The sequence below is a fragment of the Scyliorhinus torazame genome, chromosome 15 (genome assembly GCF_047496885.1).
Source record: "Scyliorhinus torazame isolate Kashiwa2021f chromosome 15, sScyTor2.1, whole genome shotgun sequence".
Lineage (NCBI taxonomy): Eukaryota > Metazoa > Chordata > Chondrichthyes > Carcharhiniformes > Scyliorhinidae > Scyliorhinus > Scyliorhinus torazame.
Window position 1 is genome coordinate 205,625,362 of NC_092721.1, and position 18,532 is coordinate 205,643,893.

Consider the following 18,532-nt stretch of genomic DNA (forward strand, 5'->3'; position numbering starts at 1 on the left):
ATTTAGTGTGGCCAATCCACCTAACCTGCGCGTTTTTGGACTGTGGGAGGAAACCCACGCAGACACTGGGAGAACGTGCAGATTCCGCACATACAATGACCCAGCGGAGAATCGAACCTGGCGCTGTCAAGCCACAGTGCTAGCCATGTGTGCTACCGTGCTGCCCGTGTACTTGTTCTCTGGGATCTCCCAGATGTGCACCTTTCAAGTAATAAGTGACCTCCCTATTGTTTCTACCAAAATGTGTTATCTCATTTGTCTGTGTTGAACTTCATTCGCCAATGTTTTGCCCATTCTGTAAGTTTTATTAAATGTCACAGGTAATTTGCTGCAGGCCTTTTCTGTACTATGTCCTCCCCTCAATTTGGCGTCATCCGTAAATTTAGAAACTACATTGCTGATCCCAAAATCCAAACCATGAGGGAAATTGTGAACAGCATTGGTTCCAGCACGGATCCTTATGGAACATCACTTCCCACCTTCTACCACTTTGGATAACTATCCTCTACTGTCTTGAAGCCCCCAACTCGCCATTCTCCAACCTTATTCACTCGTCTATCGAAGGCCTTTTGAAAATCCAGATATATTACATCCACTGCCTTACTCTTGTCCACCCTCCTTCCTTGTTCACTGTCCAATCTGACAAAATATCCCAATCTGAAACATGAACTCCTCTGCTCTTTGAGAGGTTGACAAACATTTACCGATCTTTTCCTTTCATGAAATTTTACTGCCTTTTTGAGGGGTGTTGACTCGACAGCCCAGTCAGCATGCAACATGTACACTGTTTATTGATATGGATTGCACCAGTTTATTTTTACAGATCCAGAACACCAGAGAAATGGCAGTATGTTTCAGAGGTGACAATACTGACCAAACCAGATTCTTGATGCAGCAGGGTTGCAGGAGACGAGCAAACATTTCAATTTTGACTGAAATAATTTTTTTTCCCACTAGCCAATCGTTGTTGGCAATGCCAACTGAACCCTAGCCAATAAATGACCAGCTGACAGACCAGACATAGTTCCAATCACCAATCAGTGGATAGGGTCAGACGGTGATCTCAGTGATAGCTGCCAATGAGTGAATCCTCTCTTGCCAGGCCACGAGCAGTGACTTCTCGGTCTTCTTTTCCTCCTCCAGTTCCGTCTCTCCCCCATCCACCCAAGATCAACACGCCCACTTTCCGATGAGGAGGATGAGGCTGCAGGGAGCTGGTAACTGACAGGGATCAGGAGCCGGTACCGTGGCTTCTTTCACCCACCCAACGGCCAAGTGAACCAACATTCACTGCGGCCGAGGTCAACTCCATTCCGGGGAGACCGGCCCTTCCTTTACCCATCTGGGTTGGCACCACGCTGCAGAGCACATCCCATTGAGGATACCTGCCTCATTCCTTGCAAGAAGGCACAAACTGCATTATTTTCACATCTGTAAAATCAACAACTTTGGAAAGGACAGGAGGGCACACCAGCTGACATACACATCTATTTATCAAGCCTTCACACACAAGACCACAAAATGTGGTCAAATACATTAACTGGCCATTTCTACATTGGTGGAGTGATTCTGGGGTAGGGGAGGGGCTGAGCTTGCAATGAAGCCAATGCATTGCTGACTCACCCCCCATACAATCCAATATAAAAAAATCAGAGTGTAAAAATAGGGCTTTTTAAATATATATCTAGTATAAAAAGGATGGATTTCAACCTATTCCTCTTTGAATTTTGTCTACTGGTCTCAACCCCTCCTCCACTTCAGTTCTAACTCCCATCTTTGACAGATTCTCTCTTGTTCACCCTTTTAAGGCAATATTTTAGCCCAACATAAACCAATGTCCGCTGAATGGTGCACACCCTTTGGTGAAATTCCTCAGTTCCAGAACTGAATGTACTTCATTCCCCAATAAACTTGGTCAGAGAAACCAGGAATTTTATTTGATCGGACTCCAAGTCCAAACCCTATTACAGCCCCAGTTCCTGTAATGGCTACCCCATATTACACCCCAGTTCCTGTAATGGCTGCTTCAATATGCTACCCCACATATCTAAACCTGGTCTCCCCCCTCCAGAAAATATACTATTGACTGTTCATTTACAAATGTTAAGTTGCACTCAGATTGGCCCTAGCTCTCTCTAACTCACTTGTTGATAACCCTGGTCCTACACACAGTGAGTAACCAAGAATCATTTATATCAGAGAAATGCAGATTTTCAGGACTATTAGCCAGGTTGGGTCTTCAGAGACGAGAAACAAAACACTCCTCGGACCTGCGCTTCCAAGGCTTTCAGGGTAACCCGCAAAGGAAGAGCCGGGCATTCAGCCTCCGAGCCAGTTAGGTGGGAACAGGAGGCGACCATTCTGCCCCTTGAGCCTGTTGTGTAGGAATAGGATTAGTCAATGCCGGTCCACGATGGGGGAGACAGGAATGAGAACAGGTCTAATATGAATATTCACTCTTTTGGCGGGAGGAGAGGAAAATTAAACTGAAGAAAATAGTTAGTCCAGATGTCAACAAGCTCAATTCTGCATTGGTCCAAGTGGAGGCTTCCTTCTCTCAACTCACTTCTTTGGAGGATGCAGGGATCCAACTGAGTTCAATGAAACATCCTGGTTGCTGCATTCCACGGAATTGGAGTTTGGGGGAGGGTTTTCAGAAAGGGGGGGGAAGACGGGGTGAAGAAAAGGGGGCGGGCGAAGAGGAAAAAAAGAAACGGGGGAGAGGGGGGGGGGGGGGGATGCTATTCAAGTCCCAGACTGTAGTTGATGCCTTGGACCAGTCCGATGATCACAGGTTGCCAAGCAACCAAGTAACGTAGCCAATCCAGCAGTTGGCCGTACATGACATGAGGTCGCTCCCAGCTTGAAAAGGAACCGTTAAAGAAATTGCAATTCTGAAACAGGCAAACAGAGAAAAAGGGGAACACACCAACCAACTTCCTGAATCTGCACAGGACACAGTGACATGTTTACAGTGCTGTGCTCTGTGGGCCATGCAAGCCAACAGCTTGTGACACCCACTCTGTTTTGATGTGCTCTGTATTTAGACACAAAAGCATCTGACACAAGTTCCAACCTCCACCCAGCAGTTTGCGCAGGTGGCCGAGTTACTTTTTCCATAGAAACAAAACACACACCATGTGGTTCATTAAATGCTGGTTAAAGAACCTCTTCCTCATGCTAAAGAAATAAAGACAACATTGGTAAATCATTGAGTCACGCAGGCCCCAGTCCAGAGCAGGCGGATTGATTATCATTGAAATTAATAGATCTTGATGACCACCTCTAATAAAACCAAAATACTGCAGATGCTGCAAATCTGAAATAAAAGCAGAAAATGCCGGTGGGGCAGCATTTGAGGAAAGGGTTAACCTTTCAGATCTAAATGACCCTTCGACACAACTGAAGAAAGTAGGAATGTGCAGAATTACATAGTTGGAAAGGAGGCGGAGGAGGTGGGGCAGAATTGAAGACCAGGAATAGGTCAGGTCTGGACACAAGACAAAGGAATTGTTAATGGTGCTATTAAGGGATGAAGAACGTTAATGGTGGCAAAAGGAGTGTTGGCAGAATTGATGACCTTATCCCCTGACACAAACCAAACCAATTTCTGCTCTTTCAACTGCCGAGGGGGAACGGGTTCCAGTATTTGAAGATTTAGGAATTTTGTGAGGAAGGAGCTGGCCACGCTTTCGCAGTTACCGCCCCTTTCATTGCTGGAAAAGATAGTCTCTGAGGACGAGGTGGGAGTGGGCATGATCTCTGATAGCAATGGGCAGTTGATGGAGAGGGTGAGGGCCTCGATGGACGAGATAAAGAGGAAGTGGGCGGAGTTGGGTGGTGCATTTGAGGCGGGGGGGGGGGGCGGGGGTTTGGAGTGAGGCCTTGCGTAGGATAAACCCGACCTCATGAGATTGCGTTTAATTCAATTTAAAGTGGTGGTCAGAGCACATATGACAAAGTCGGCGTATGAGTGGGTTTTCCCCAAAGGTGGAAGGCAGATGCGAGCGGTGTTTAAAGGGGTTGCGAACCACATACATGTTCTGGTGTTGTCCGAAATTGGTGGGGTTTTGGGAATCCTTTTCAGGGACAATGTCGGAGATCTTGGGGGTGAAGGTGGCCCCGAGTCTGTGAGAGGCGATATTTGGAAGATCCAGGAGTGCAGGAGGGGAGGGAGGCTGACGTGTTGGCCTTTACCTCCCTGATAGCCCGGAGGAGGATCTCGTTAGCATGAGGGGCTCCGGAATCGCCAAGTACAGCAGGGTGGGGATTGTTCTGTTTTATATTATAGTTTTAAAGCGGGGCATGTGGGTGGTATGGTGATGGGGGTGTTTATAGTGGAAAATGTAGAAGGATGGACGTTTGTATATAAAATGAAAATGTCCTGAATAAAAATATTTCAACAAAAACGAGAATGTACACAGACGCAAAGGGTGAATTAGCCTCTTGTGCTGTAACCCGTAATTCTGGATGTCAGCGTTTGATTGTCAGCGATTGTATTGTGTTCAAATCTGCGCTGCACATTTTAGGAGGGGTCAAGGCAATGGAGAGGGTGCGGTGGAGATTTACTGAAGTGGTACCAGTGATGAAGGACTGTAGTTACACAGAGAGACCAGAGTTGATCGGGTTGGCTTTCCTCATAGCAGAGACGGTTGAAGGGAAGTTTAATAGAGATGTTCAAAATCAGGACAGAGAACCTCTTTCCAGACGACACAGATTTAAGATAATTGACAAAAGCAGAGGGAAAAGGAAGAGAATTACCTTGGGTAGAGAGCTGCTCTGGCTGAATGCACTGGCTGAAAATGGTGGTGGAAGTAGATTCATAAGTACACAAGAAATAGGACCAACCATTGGGTCATCAAGCCTGATCCACCCACAATTTATCATCCAGGATAATATCCAGGCCTGGGGCTGACAATGACCACCTCCAACAGGAGAGGATCTAACCATCGCCCCTTGACATTCAATGGCATTACCATCGCTGAATCCCCCACAATCAACATCCTGGGGGTTACCATTGACCAGAAACTGAACTAGACTAGCAATATAAATACTGTGGCTACAACAGCAAATCAGAGGCTGGGAATCCTGCAGTGAGTAACTCACCTCCTGACTCCCCAAAGTCTGTCCACCATCTACAAGGCACAAGTCAGGAGTGTGATGGAATGCTCTCCACTTGCCTGGATGAGCGCAGCTCCAACAACACTCAAGAAGCTCAACATCATCCAGGACAAAGCAGCCCCGCTTGATTGCTTCCCCCTTCCACAAACATTCATTCCCTCTGTCACTGATGCACAGTGGCAGCCGGGTGTACCATCTACATGATGCACCGCAGGAACTCACCAAGGTTCCTTAGGCAGCACCTTCCAAACCCACAACCACCAACATCTAGAAGGACAAGAGCAGCAGATACCTGGGAACCCCACCACCTGGAGGTTCCCCTCCAAGTCACTCACCATCCTGACTTGGAAATATATTGGCATTACTTCACTGTCCCTGCGGCAACATCCTGGAACTCCCTCCCTAACAGCACTGTGGGAGAACCTACACCACAGGGACTGCAGAGGTTTCAGGAGGCATCTCACCACCACCTTCTAAAGGGCAATTAGGGATGGGCAATAAATGCTGGCCTAACCAGCGACGCCCACATCCCGTGAATTAATGAACCAAACAAATGATCATAGATTTTTAAAAAGTAAATACATTTAGAGTACCCAATTCATTGTTTCCAATTAAGGGCAATTTAGCGTGGCCAATCCACCTACCCTGCGCATCTTTGGGTTGTGGGGGCGAAACCCACGCAAACACGGGGAGAATGTACACTCTAGAGCTGGGATCGAACCTGGGACCTCGGCGTCATGAGGCAGCAGTGCTAACCACTGCGCCACCGTGCTGCCCTTTAGATGATCTGTGTTTCAACAGTTAACTTTCCAAAGAGAATTGGATAAATATTTAAAAGGAATAAAGAAACCTTGTAGGTCTAAGGGGAAACAGCTGGAGGTAGTTGGATAGTTCTTTCTAAGCGCTCCCTATGTTAAAAACTCTATGTAAACAGTGGCCTGTGACTGAAGTTTTGGCACTATGGAATATTTCGCCCCAACTTGCTGCAATTTAGTGAAAATAAATAATGACAGCATTCTGCCATTCGACATACCGCTACCCTGACTAAAAGCAGATGCAGCCAATTCTCCGGTCTTCCCTAATTTGGCTGCTGCAGCAATCAATCTTCCTTCCCGCGGAAGTCCTATTCCTCTGACTGACACTTTCACAGTAATCAGGAACTCTGTACGTGCGTGTGTGTGGGGATTAACCTCCTCCAAATTCATGTTGCGCATTACTCAGGCTGTACTCATAACCCACACGTCACTGATGCCTCCGTGACTTCCTCGGTGACTTCCAGAAACCAGCCTGCAAAGGGGAAATAATAGTCGCCGTTTTCAGCCCTGATCCGGGATTCTTCCAACTTATTAGTAACCTAAATGAAACTGCTTCGTTAAAATAATTCTCAAAGCAACTAATGCGTATTCTCTATGACTAGATAACACTGAAGCGACAAGTGGTTTATGAGAAGGTTTTGCAGTAATTGATACATGACCGACTTCACTAGATAACTGGTTGGCACAATCTCCAGTACAACAGCTGAATAAAAAGCCTGGGGCTCTGAACACCAAGATTTCCTTTCTCGGCCGCCAACTGCCCCGTAAAGCCCCAAGGACAGGGCTGGGGACTCTCTAATATCTGAAAAATGAAAATGAAATGAAAATCGCTTATTGCCACAAGTAGGCTTCAAATGAAGTTAATGAAAGCCCCTAGTCGCCACATTCTGGCACCTGTTCGGGGAGGCTGGTACGGGAATTGAACCGTGCTGCTGGCCTGCCTTGGTCTGCTTTCAAAGCCAGCGATTCAGCCCTGTGCTAAACCAGCCCCCGATATCTGGGTGTACATGGGAGCTGGCATTTGTCTTGAAACAAGTTTGAGGAGGGTGGGGTGGTTTTTAGAGAGAGACCACTCCCGGATTCATTAGCAGCTTTGAAAAGGAATTGGAAAAATCACATGGGATACGGGGAAAGAGGAGGGGAACTAAACGGATTGCTGCTGTTTAAAAGAGCCGGCAGAGGCACAATGGAATGAACAGCCCCCTCCAACTCTCTGAACAATACCATGATTCTAGGGTCGGTGGAAGTGTTTATCTTTAATATAGGGGCAGAGGAAGAGGGGAGGATAAATTGTACAACTACTTAGAAAAGGCAGGGCGGATTTTGTAAGGCTGGACATTGATGGGTTCTGGGTCTTTACAGTGAATTTTAAGATCTCCAGAGTGTTAGCGCCTGGCAAGCTGATTAGTATTTAGTAATGGGCAGCACGGTGGTTAGCACTGCTGCCTCAGTGCCAGGGACCCGGCTTCAATTCCGGCCTCGGGTGACTGTGTGGAGTTTGCACGTTCTCCCCGTGTCTGCGTGGGTTTCCTCCGGGTGCTCCGGTTTCCTCCCACAGTCTAAAGACGTGCAGGTTAGGTGGATTGGCCATGCTAAATTGCCTCTTAGTGTCCATGGTTGGGTGGGGTTGTGGAGGAGTGATCTTTCAGAGAGGTCTTTGCAGACTTGACGGGCTGAATGGCCTCCTTCTGTATTGTAGGGATTCTATACAAGTAATTGGCAGCACGGTAGCATTGTGGATAGCACAATTGCTTCACAGCTCCAGGGTCCCAGGTTCGAATCCGGCTTCGGTCACTGTCTGTGCGGAGTCCAAAGATGTGCAGGTTAGGTGGATTGGCCATGATAAATTGCCCTTAGTGTTGGGTGGGGTTACAGGGTTATGGGGATAGGGTGGAGGTGTTGACCTTGAGTAGGGTGCTCTTTCCAAGAGCCGGTGCAGACTCGATGGGCCAAATGGCCTCCTTCTGCACTGCAAATTCTATGATAATCTATGAATTATCTCCTGGTGAAGTATTACTTATGGCACGTTGCAGAGATGATGGCAGGAGACAATTAAAAATATATATATATATCGCTTATTGTCACAAGTAGGCTTCAAATGAAGTTACTGTGAAAAGCCCCTAGTTGCCACATTCTGGCACCTGTTCAGGGAGGCTGGTACGGGAATTGAACCCACGCTGCTGACCTTGGTCCATTTTACAAGCCAGCTATTTAGCCCACTGTGCAAAACCAGCCCCATACCAGAGAATGGTAGCATAATGGTCATACAACTAGACTAGTAATCCACAGCACGGGGCAACTGATCTGGACTCAAATCTCACCATGGCATCTGGAGAATTAATTTCAATCCATCTCACAGCTTGGTCCTCAAAGTGCAATAACCCTCGTGCTGCAAAGCTGCATGTCTAAACCACCGAAGAGGAACTGTCGGTTACATGGAACAGCCAGGACCACATGTTTGGGAATGAGAATATGGAGGAAGATTTTGCGTTAATAATCAACAGATCTGGAGTTTCCCCAACAATGTTTTGAGGTTGGAGAGGTATTTTTCATCAATGTCCCCAAAATTGGTTGTGGGTGTTTTTATTTTTGCTGGCCTCTCCTCAGAGATGTGTTGTGGGAAAGGAGCGAGCCCAGGCAGATTTGATGGCGTTTTTGGAGATTAATCTGTATTTGTATTGTGTAGGACTACAGAATCATGCAGCACGGGAGACAATTTGATGGTACTTTGAAACAACTATTGAATTAGTTCCATTCCCCAAGACTTTAGAAATTTCACTTTTTATATTCTGGTGTTGCTGGCTGGGCCAGCATTTGTCTCACACTCGGCTATTTCAGGGGACAGTTAAGAGTCAACCACTTTGCTGTGGGTCTGGAGTCACGTGTAGGCCAGACCGGGTAAGGACGGCAGATTTCCTTCCCTGCAGGACACTTGTGAACCAGATGGGTTTTTACAACAATCGATGATAGTTTCATGGTCATCATCACCAAACGTTGGCCGCATTTATGAAAGAGATGGGAGGGGTTGGCTGGTGGAGGTTTTTGCACCTGTGAGATAGGGAGTATTTGTTTTTTTCCCACCAGTGCACAATGTGTATTCGAGGGTTGTTTTTTTTTTTTGTTGAGATGGGGAAGGCGCTGTTAGCTGGGGCGAGGAAGACAGAGTATTCTGCGATCGTTATTTTGGACCATGCACCACACTGGGTGGACTCGGCCATGGAGAAGGGGTCAGGGCCCAGCTTCGTAAATTGAACTTTACGAGTCTGGTAGGTCGGGTTAAGACAGATCTACAGAGGTGGGCTTTGACAAAGAGTCGTCCAGATTTGAAACATTCTCTCTCCACAGATGCGGTCAGACCTGCTGAAATTGTCCAGGGGTGGGGGGGGGGGGTTCAGATTCCAGCATCCGCAGTAATTTGAGGTGAGATAGTCTTCCTCTGTTGTTGGCCGGTCGGGTGCAGGCAGTGAAGATTAATATTTCGCCATGGTTTTTATTTTTATTTCAGTGCCTGCCGGTCTTTTTGTTGGAGTTGTTCTTTAAGGGGTGGTTTTGTAATTTGTCTGGGCAGGTACTTCAGAGAGGGGGGGGGGTGACAAATGAAGAAGGTGTGAGATTGGAATAGGGAGACTGAGGCTCTGTGGGTGAGGATGGAGGCAGGTTCTTGTCAGGGGTTCGGGCATTGTCAATGGCACCACTTCCGTTTAGCCCAGGTAGATATTCAGGGAGTTATGTGGTTGTGGCCAAGCTGAAAATATGGAGGCAATTTCAGCAACACTTTAGGTTAGGGGCAGGGTCGAGGTTGATGCCGATCCAAGGGAACCATGGGTTTGAGCCTGGGAGGATGGGTGCGAGGATTTGGGGATGGGAGGAAAGAGGGGTGATGGAGGTGAAGGACTTTTTTTTTTTTGAAAGGGTGGTTTGAAAGTTTGGGGTGAAGTTTGGGTTTGTGTGTGGGGAGGGTTTTAGGTGCATGCAGGTGCGGGACTTTGCGGAAAAGGTCTTTCCGACCTTTCCGGGAGCACCTTCCTCCACGTGACTGGAGGAGGTGTTGTCAGTGATGGGGTTGGAGGGTCAGGTTGTCTTGGTAATTTATGGGAGGATTTTAGAGGAGGATAAGGTGTCTCTGGAGGGGGTTAAGATCAAGTGGGAGGAGGAGCTGGGGATGGCACTCGAGGAGGGATTGTGGGGAGAGGTGCTGCGGAGGGTGATTGCCACAAGCTCGTGTGCAAGGCTGGGTTGATACAGCTAAAGATAGTTTACAGGGTACATCCAATGAAGTCGAGCACGAGTTGGTTGTTTGAGGGGGTCGAGGGAGAGGCCCAGCTGATTATGTACACATATTCTGGTCCTGCCCGAAGTTAGAGAAATTTTGGAGGTTGTTTTTCAGCACCATGTCAACGATCTTCCATGTGGGCTTGGAGATCAGGCCCCTGAGGGCCATATTCGGGGTGTCAGAACTGCCAGAGTTTTAGGCGGCAGCGGAGGCAGATGTTTTGGCCTTCGCTTCGCCAATCGCCCACAAGAGCGCTTTGTTGGGTTAGAGTTCAGCTTCTCCACCCTCTGCCTTGGTGTGACTGGAGGATCTAATGGAGTTCCTGTATTTAGAGAAGATGAAATTTGCCTTTAGGGGAGCGAATGAGAGGTTCTACAAGAGATGGGGTTTGTTTATTCTGCATTTTGGAGAACTAGTTACCATCAACTGTTAGGGTGGGGTGGGGAGTCTATTTTTGTGTTGTAATATTTTTCAAATGTTAAAAATTTGAATAAAAATACTTTAAAAATAAAAATAAAAAAATGAGTCAACCCCATTGCTGTGGGTCTGGAGTCACATGTAGGCCAGACCGGGTCAGGATGGCAGATTTCCTTCCCTAAAGGACATTAGTGAATCAGATGGGTTTTTACAACGATCGATGATAGTTTCATGGTCGCCGTCACTGAGACTAGATTTATATTCCAGATTTATGGAATTTAAATTTCACCAGCTGCCAGGGTGGGATTTGAAGCCATGTCCTCAGGGCACAAGCCTGGACCTCCAATGACATCACCGTTCCCCCCCACCCTAACATTGCTGTTTGCGAGAGCTTCCGATGAGTAAATGCGCTCCTGTGTTTACGATGTTACAATAGTTAACACAAGCGACTTCAATCGCTGAAAAGCACTTTGGGACATTGGGGATGTGAAAGATGCTCTATAAATGCAAGTTCTTCCTTTACTAACGCACGGGACCCAATGCATTTTCCTACCATTATCATTTCATTTCATTTGGAGTCTCTCGGTTATCCCTATTCAACACACAAATATCTACTTTTTGGCTTCAACAACCTGCCAGCTTTGACAATGTGCCAAAAGTACCGGTTTCCTGTCAGCTTGGAGACTAAAATAACCCCAACCTCAAATACATCAAAAACACATCATTTACATTTTTGCATTCTCCTCCTACACCAGACTGGAAACTCTTGCTCTTTCTAAACACTCGAGATTCATTTCCAACAAAAGGGGCTGCCCATTATTATGCTTCAGCAGGAACATAATTTCACTGGGCAGCACAGCAATGAGCTAACAGAACTGTTCCAGGTAATACTGGGGACTGACCAGGCTGATTCAGCCACATGATACTGCCTAACAAATCGATTTATCAGCAAAACTGAAATAATGAGGCAGATTCTTTTCCCACTCTGATCCCACGAAGAACAGTTCTGTACACTATGGAAGGTCACTGAAGCAAACTGCTTTAATATTCAGACTCAGGGATATACGGAGGTACAGACAGGTGGGATATGATCAATTAAAAAATGCTTTCTCATTTCTATCAACCTTTTTCACTCAAATTGTCAGCACCATCATTCAGCCAGAATCCCCAACCTTCGAAATGGCATAAAGTCACATATCTAACCCCGAGTTGTTTGATGACGACAGTGTAGAGGGAGCTTCACTGTCTATCTAACCCCGTGCTGTACCTGTCCTAGGAGTGTCTGGTGGAGGCAGTGTAGAGGGAGCTTTACTCTGTATCTAACCCCATGCTGTACCTAACCCCGTGCTGTACCTGTCCTGGGAGCATTTGATGGGGACAGTGTAGAGGGAGCTTTACTATCTAACCCCGTGCTGTACCTGTCCTGGGAGTGTTTGATGGGGACAGTGTAGAAGGAGCTTTACTCTGTATCTAACCCTGTGCTGTACCTGTCCTGGGAGTGTTTGATGGGGACAGTGTAGTGGGAGCTTTACTCTCTATCTAACCCCGTGCTGTACCTGTCCTGGGAGTGTTTGATGGGGACAGTGTAGAGGGAGCTTTACTCTGTATCTAACCCTGTGCTGTACCTGTCCTGGGAGTGTTTGATGGGGACAGTGTAGAGGGAGCTTTACTCTGTATCTAACCCCGTGCTGTACCTGTCCTGGGAGTGTTTGATGGGGACAGTGTAGAGGGATCTTTACTCTGTATCTAGCCCCGTGCTGTACCTCCTCGGGAGTTCTGACTGGGGACAGTGTAGAGGGAGCTTTACTCTGCATTCAAATCTCACGAGATTCATTTCTTGGGGAACTGAAGGAAAACTAAAAAAAAAAAGTAATTTGTCCAAGAAACAGGAAAGAACTGGCTGTGAACATTCTCTTTCTGTCCTTGCAGCAAGGAAAAGGATACGGGTTACTGAACATCCTCTTTAGATCCACCTTCTCTTTACAGTATGGACAGGTCTGTTTCTTTCCAACGATGCACCAACCTCGAATGCAGAATTCATGGAACCTGAAGAACAGTAGTTAAGGAAAATGCAACACACCCTCCTGGTGAGTGAACCTGGAACAATGGATTAAATGGGAATCTCAATCAGTTAGGCAATAAGAATCAGCATCAAAATTCGGCTACTCGGCCCATCGTGTCTGCGGGAGTGTAATTGCAGCCCATTTCATTAAAATCTTCAAATCCCTCCATGGCTGTGCCTGCCCCAACTCTTTCACCTCCCAGAGCAGTACCATCCCTCCGCAATCTCTGCACGCAGCAAATTCACCTCCCATAGCAGTACCATCCCTCCGCAATCTCTGCACGCAGCAAATTCACCTCCCATAGCAGTACCATCCCTCCGCAATCTCTGCACGCAGCAAATTCACCTCCCATAGCAGTACCATCCCTCCGTAATCCCTGCACGCAGCAAATTTGGCTTCTTCAGCATCCCTGAACTGCTAGACAGTTGACAGCTGTGCTTTCAGCTGCCGATGTTCTAAGCCCCACATCCCTCTCTCCTCCTTTACTATGTTCCTTGAAAACTACCATTCTAATAAAACCTTTGGTTACCTGTTACAGTATCTCCTTCATGTCTCAAGTGTCAGATTTTGTTTGATAAATGGTCCTGTGAAGCAACCGGTGATGGCAGGAGTATTTGATGGGGACAGTATTTGATGGGGACAGTGTAGTGGGAGCTTTACTCTGTATCTAACCGCCTGCTGTACCAGGCCTGGGTGTGTTTGACGGGGACAATGTAGAGGGAGCTTCACTCTGTATCTAACCCCATGCTGTACCTGCCCTGGGAGTGTTTGAGGGGGACAGTGTAGAGGGGGCTTTACTCTGTATCTAACCCCATGCTGTACCTGTCCTGGGAGTGTTTAAGGGGACAGCTTAGAGGGAGTTTTACTCTCTATCTAACCCCGTGCTGTACCTGTCCAGGGAGTGTTTGAGGGGGACAGTGTAGAGGGAGCTTTACTCTGTATCTAACCCCGTGCTGGACCTGTCCTGGGAGTGTTTGATGGGGACAGTGTAGAGGGAGCTTTACTCTGTATCTAACCCCGTGCTGTACCTGTGCTGGGAGTGTTTGATGGGAACAGTGTAGAGGGAGCTTTACTCTGTATCTAACCCCGTGCTGTACCTGTCCTGGGAGTGTTTGATGGGGACAGTGTAGAGGGAGTTTTACTCTGTATCTAACCCCGTGCTGTACCTGTCCTGGGAGTGTTTGATGGGGACAGTGCAGAGGGAGCTTTACTCTGTATCTAACCCCGTGCTGTACCTGTCCTGGGAGTGTTTGATGGGGACAGTGTAGAGGGAGTTTTACTCTGTATCTAATCCGGTGCTGTACCCTGTGCTGGGAGTGGTTGATGGGGACAGTGTAGAGGGAGTTTTACTCTGTATCTAATCCCGTGCTGTACCTGTCCTGGGAGTGGTTGATGGGGACAGTGTAGGGGAGCTTTAATGTGGTGAATGTGCACAAGTTCAGAATTGATCTTGTACTTGTGTTTTATATTTTACCATTGGAAGCCACTTTCCTGCCAACAGCGTACATGAGAGTAAGTGTGTGTGTGTGTGTGTGTGTGTGTGTGTGTGTGTGTGGGGGGGGGGGGGGGGCAGTCACATGGGCATTGGAGAAGGGACATAGTAAGAATATCGGGTGGTGGGGGTTTCCCCCAAGAGTAGAGGAACAGAAAGGATAGAAAGAGGGTGTGAGAGAAAGAGAATGGGGAAGGGGATGTGACAGTAATCTTCCTGCCGGGTTTCAAACCCTGACCGAATATGGATGACAGCAGGTGATGTGGACTGGAAACACACTATTAATAGCAAAGAAACAAAATAATTAAGCTCTTCTGGGCAACCACCAGGGACTCGAGGCAGGGGGGGGGGGGGGGGGGGGGGGGGAGAGATCAATGGGGATTTCTGGCACATCTTCCCAAATATTCTCATGTGCAGAAAAACAAACCAAAACATGACATTATATATGAACCTCAAAAGCAGAACAACAGAGACACAAAAACAGAGTATTTGTGGAAGTTTTCATGCAAAGTAGCCAAATTTGGCTGCACATATTTTCGCAAGAGGAAGCTGGACATTGATGTTCAATCTTATCCTCGATACGCAAGTGGCAGATAAGACGCAGGCCACAGTCCTAAACAGCACAGGAAAGCACGGGGTTCAAAATCAGCTCGGGATTCCTTGTCACACTCTGCCCAGGAGGAACTGCAATGTGCATCAGTTTCTGGATATTTGGAAGAAATGGGCAGGAGAGGGAAATAAACTCACAATCCGTCAGGATTCCAACTCCCGATAGGAATCCAGTTAAAACCGGTCAGAAGGAGCCGGCGTTGTGGGCATAGGTGTGGGTGCAGGCCATTTAGTCACCTGAACCTGTTCTACCATCCAACAGATCCAACTCTATTTCATAGACTCTACAGTGCAGAAGGAGGCCATTCGGCCCCATAGAGTTTGCATCGGCCCTTGGAAAGCGCACCCCCCTTAAGCCCTCCACCCTATCCCCGTAACCCCAACCAACCCAACCTTTTTGAACAAAGGGCAATTTATCATGGCCAATTCACCTAACCTGCACATCTTTAGACTGTGGCAGGAAACCCACGCAGACACTGGGAGAACGTGCAGACTCCACACAGACTGTGACCCAAGCCAGGAATGGAACCGTGCTGCTGGCCTGCCTTGGTCTGCTTTAAAAGCCAGCTCTTTAGCCCTGTGCTAAGCCAGCCCCTCTGTGCCACCATGCAGCCCTCCTTGGATCTGCAACATGTTCACTCCCTCCCTAACAGCACCGTGAATGTACGTACACCACATGGAGTGCAGCAGCTCAAAAACCACCTTCTCAAAGGTAATGAGGGTAATAATCCCTGGCCCAGCCAGTGACGCCCAACTCCCATGAACGACTCCAAAACTATCGATCTGCGTTTCCAAACATCTTTTTGGAGGAGAGGGTCCCAGATTCCCACTCCCCTTTGCGTGAGGAAGTGCTTCCTGTCACCCACCCGGAATGGCCTGGCTCTCATTTTAACATTGTGCTCCCTTGTTCTGGACAACCCCCCCCCCCCCCACACACACACACATACACAGGAGGAAATTGTTTCTATCAACAGCGTTCATCATAAACAGAGGATGACAGCACGGATTTTGACAGAGGGGGGTGGGGCGCCCAGCCGGGCCGAGGCATGCAGCGATGGCTTTGGGGGGGGCGCAGCGATGGCCGGGACACGCAGCAATGGCCGGAAGGGCGGGGCACACAGCGCGGGCCGGAAACGCAGCGTGGGCCGGAAGGGCGGGGTGCGCAGCGTGGGCCGGAAGCGCAACGTGGGCTGGAAGGGTGTGGCACGCAGCGCGGGCTGGAAGGGCGGGGCGTACAGCGCGGGCTGGGAGCGCTGAGGCCATGAATTACTCTTCTTTCCTCCCAGGAGCAGGCATCATTATATGGATTCTTGTCCTGGGACCAGTAGCCAGAGACAGCTGTCCACTGGCCCATCTTGCCGTGCACTGACCCCAGCCCATTTTGTATTTCTGGGCTGTGTTGCATCTTTCAGCAAAGCTGTGATACCCACGGAAAGGAAAATTCATAGTTTTTTCCAAGTGTCAGGTTTTGCTCCTTGTGGTAGCTCTCACTCTGTGAAGGATACACGTGATTACAGGTCAGCATGTATGTATTTTCTATGATGCCTTCCTCATTGACGTCCACAAAGATCTTTTGTCCGCAGACTGCACAGATCTCATTGGAGAGGTGTTTGGTTGGCATTCCAGATGCACTGTAGTACTGCAACACACAACAAACACTTCAGAAACCAACCACAACAGCTAAATTGGCAGGAGTGCCTTTCGAAAAATAAACTTATTCCGACGTTTTAACAATGATTACAATTTTAAAAAGAATTTCACCGAGCATAAAGCACTCGAGGACAAACCGAGGTCATGAGAGGTGCTATATAAATGCAGTGGGAATTGTTGCAGTCAAGCCAAAAGGACGTTCAGCCCATCACACAAATAAGTAGTCCGTCAATTTCAGTGTCGGTACGTTGCCAGGTAGGTAGGCCCTGCATTGCAACGGTTGGTAGATCATATCAAACAGCAAATCCTTCCGGCTGTTCGCAACAAAGTGCTGGCCTTTTCTAACCAACCTCTGCTTGCGAAACTCAAAGCAAAAGAGGCCTAACATTAAACGTGGTTCAACAATTGAACAACTCTGCCAAGACAACCCTGATCGTACTAAGAATTACGCTGGCAGCCAGTTGGACTCTCACTTATTTGTGCTCCAAGCTTCATATATTCTGAAAAGAGCCTGTCCTCTGCAGACAGAGGGAGCATGACCACGCATTGCACCTTTTTCAACTAAACTAAACCTTGGGGGACAGCCATTCGCAGGTTCATTCACCATGACAGTGACTTGACCAGAGTTAATCTGCCCGATTCAAATTTCACCAAAAGCTTTAAAGCGGACTGCTCCCTTGTGCATTCTCCATGGCAACACCTCTACCAGAGACCACTTGCAAATCAATCAGCATTCTCTTCTCATGCAGTATAAATTGTTGTTCCCTTCACATTTGGTTTTCTTGTGAATTCTGACTGGATGAGTGCAAGATAGTTTGTCTTCTTCAGCAATATTCAAATCCAAACAAGTTTTTTTATGCTCAAATAAAACCCCCTGGTTTAATGACTCACCGAAAAGATGCCACCTCTGACAGTGTACTGACGTGGCAGCTTAAATTAGCAGCTCAGGTCCAAATCCTCTGGCAGGGAGGCAAGTGTGACACCATTGAGTCAAGGTGTGGGATCATGGATATTCAAGTAAAGCAATAATTTAATTAAATGCCTTTGCTTCATCAAGACTGGACTACTTCAACACTCTCTTGGCTTGTTTTCTATCTCGTACTCTAATTAAACTGGAGTACATCCAAAACTCTGCTGCCTCTACCCTAACTGGCACCAAGTCTTATTCATCCATCAAAGAACAAACAAAGAACAAAGAACAAAGAAATGTACAGCACAGGAATAGGCCCTTCGGCCCTCCAAGCCCGTGCCGACCATACTGCCCGACTAAACTACAATCTTCTACACTTCCTGGGTCCGTATCCTTCTATTCCCATCCTATTCATATATTTGTCAAGATGCCCCTTAAATGTCCCTATCGTCCCTGCTTCCACTACCTCCTCCGGGAGCAAGTTCCAGGTACCCACTACCCTCTGCGTAAAAAACTTGCCTCGTACATCTACTCTAAACCTTGCCCCTCTCACCTTAAACCTATGCCCCCCTAGTAATTGACCCCTCTACCCTGGGGAAAAGCCTCTGACTATCCACTCTGTCTATGCCCCTCATAATTTTGTATACCTCTATCAGGTCGCCCCTCAACCTCCTTCGTTCCAGTGAGAACAAACCGAGTTTATTCAATCGCTCCTCATAGCTTATGCCCTCCATACCAGGCAACATTCTGGTAAATCTCTTCTGCACCCTCGCTAAAGCCTCCACATCCTTCTGGTAGTGTGGCGACCAGAATTGAACACTATACTCCAAGCGTGGTCTAACTAAGGTCCTATACAGCTGCAACATGACTTGCCAATTCTTATACTCAATGCCCCGGCCAATGAAGGCAAGCATGCCGTATGCCTTCTTGACTACCTTCTCCACCTGTGTTGCCCCTTTCAATGACCTGTGGACCTGTACTCCTAGATCTCTTTGACTTTCAATACTCTTGAGGGTTCTACCATTCACTGTATATTCCCTACCTGCATTAGACCTTCCAAAATGCATTACCTCACATTTGTCCGGATTAAACTCCATCTGCCATCTCTCCGCCCAAGTCTCCAGACAATCTAAATCCTGCTGTATCCTCAGACAGTCCTCATCGCTATCCGCAATTCCAACC

General features: G+C 47.6%; 1 protein-coding gene across 1 annotated transcript in view; it reads right to left on the bottom strand.

Annotated features, from left to right (window-relative positions):
* Positions 1 to 773: 773 nt before the first annotated feature.
* The window catches only part of rnf121 (ring finger protein 121), a 122,392-nt gene continuing 104,633 nt past the window's right edge, over positions 774 to 18,532 (bottom strand). Inside the window, exons 7-9 of the mRNA XM_072477492.1 lie at positions 16,296 to 16,429; positions 12,571 to 12,672; positions 774 to 2,862 (exon numbers count right to left, since the gene is read on the bottom strand). Coding sequence (XP_072333593.1) covers positions 2,742 to 2,862; positions 12,571 to 12,672; positions 16,296 to 16,429 — 357 coding nt within the window. The 3' untranslated portion in view covers positions 774 to 2,741. The remainder of the gene's footprint in view (positions 2,863 to 12,570; positions 12,673 to 16,295; positions 16,430 to 18,532) is intronic.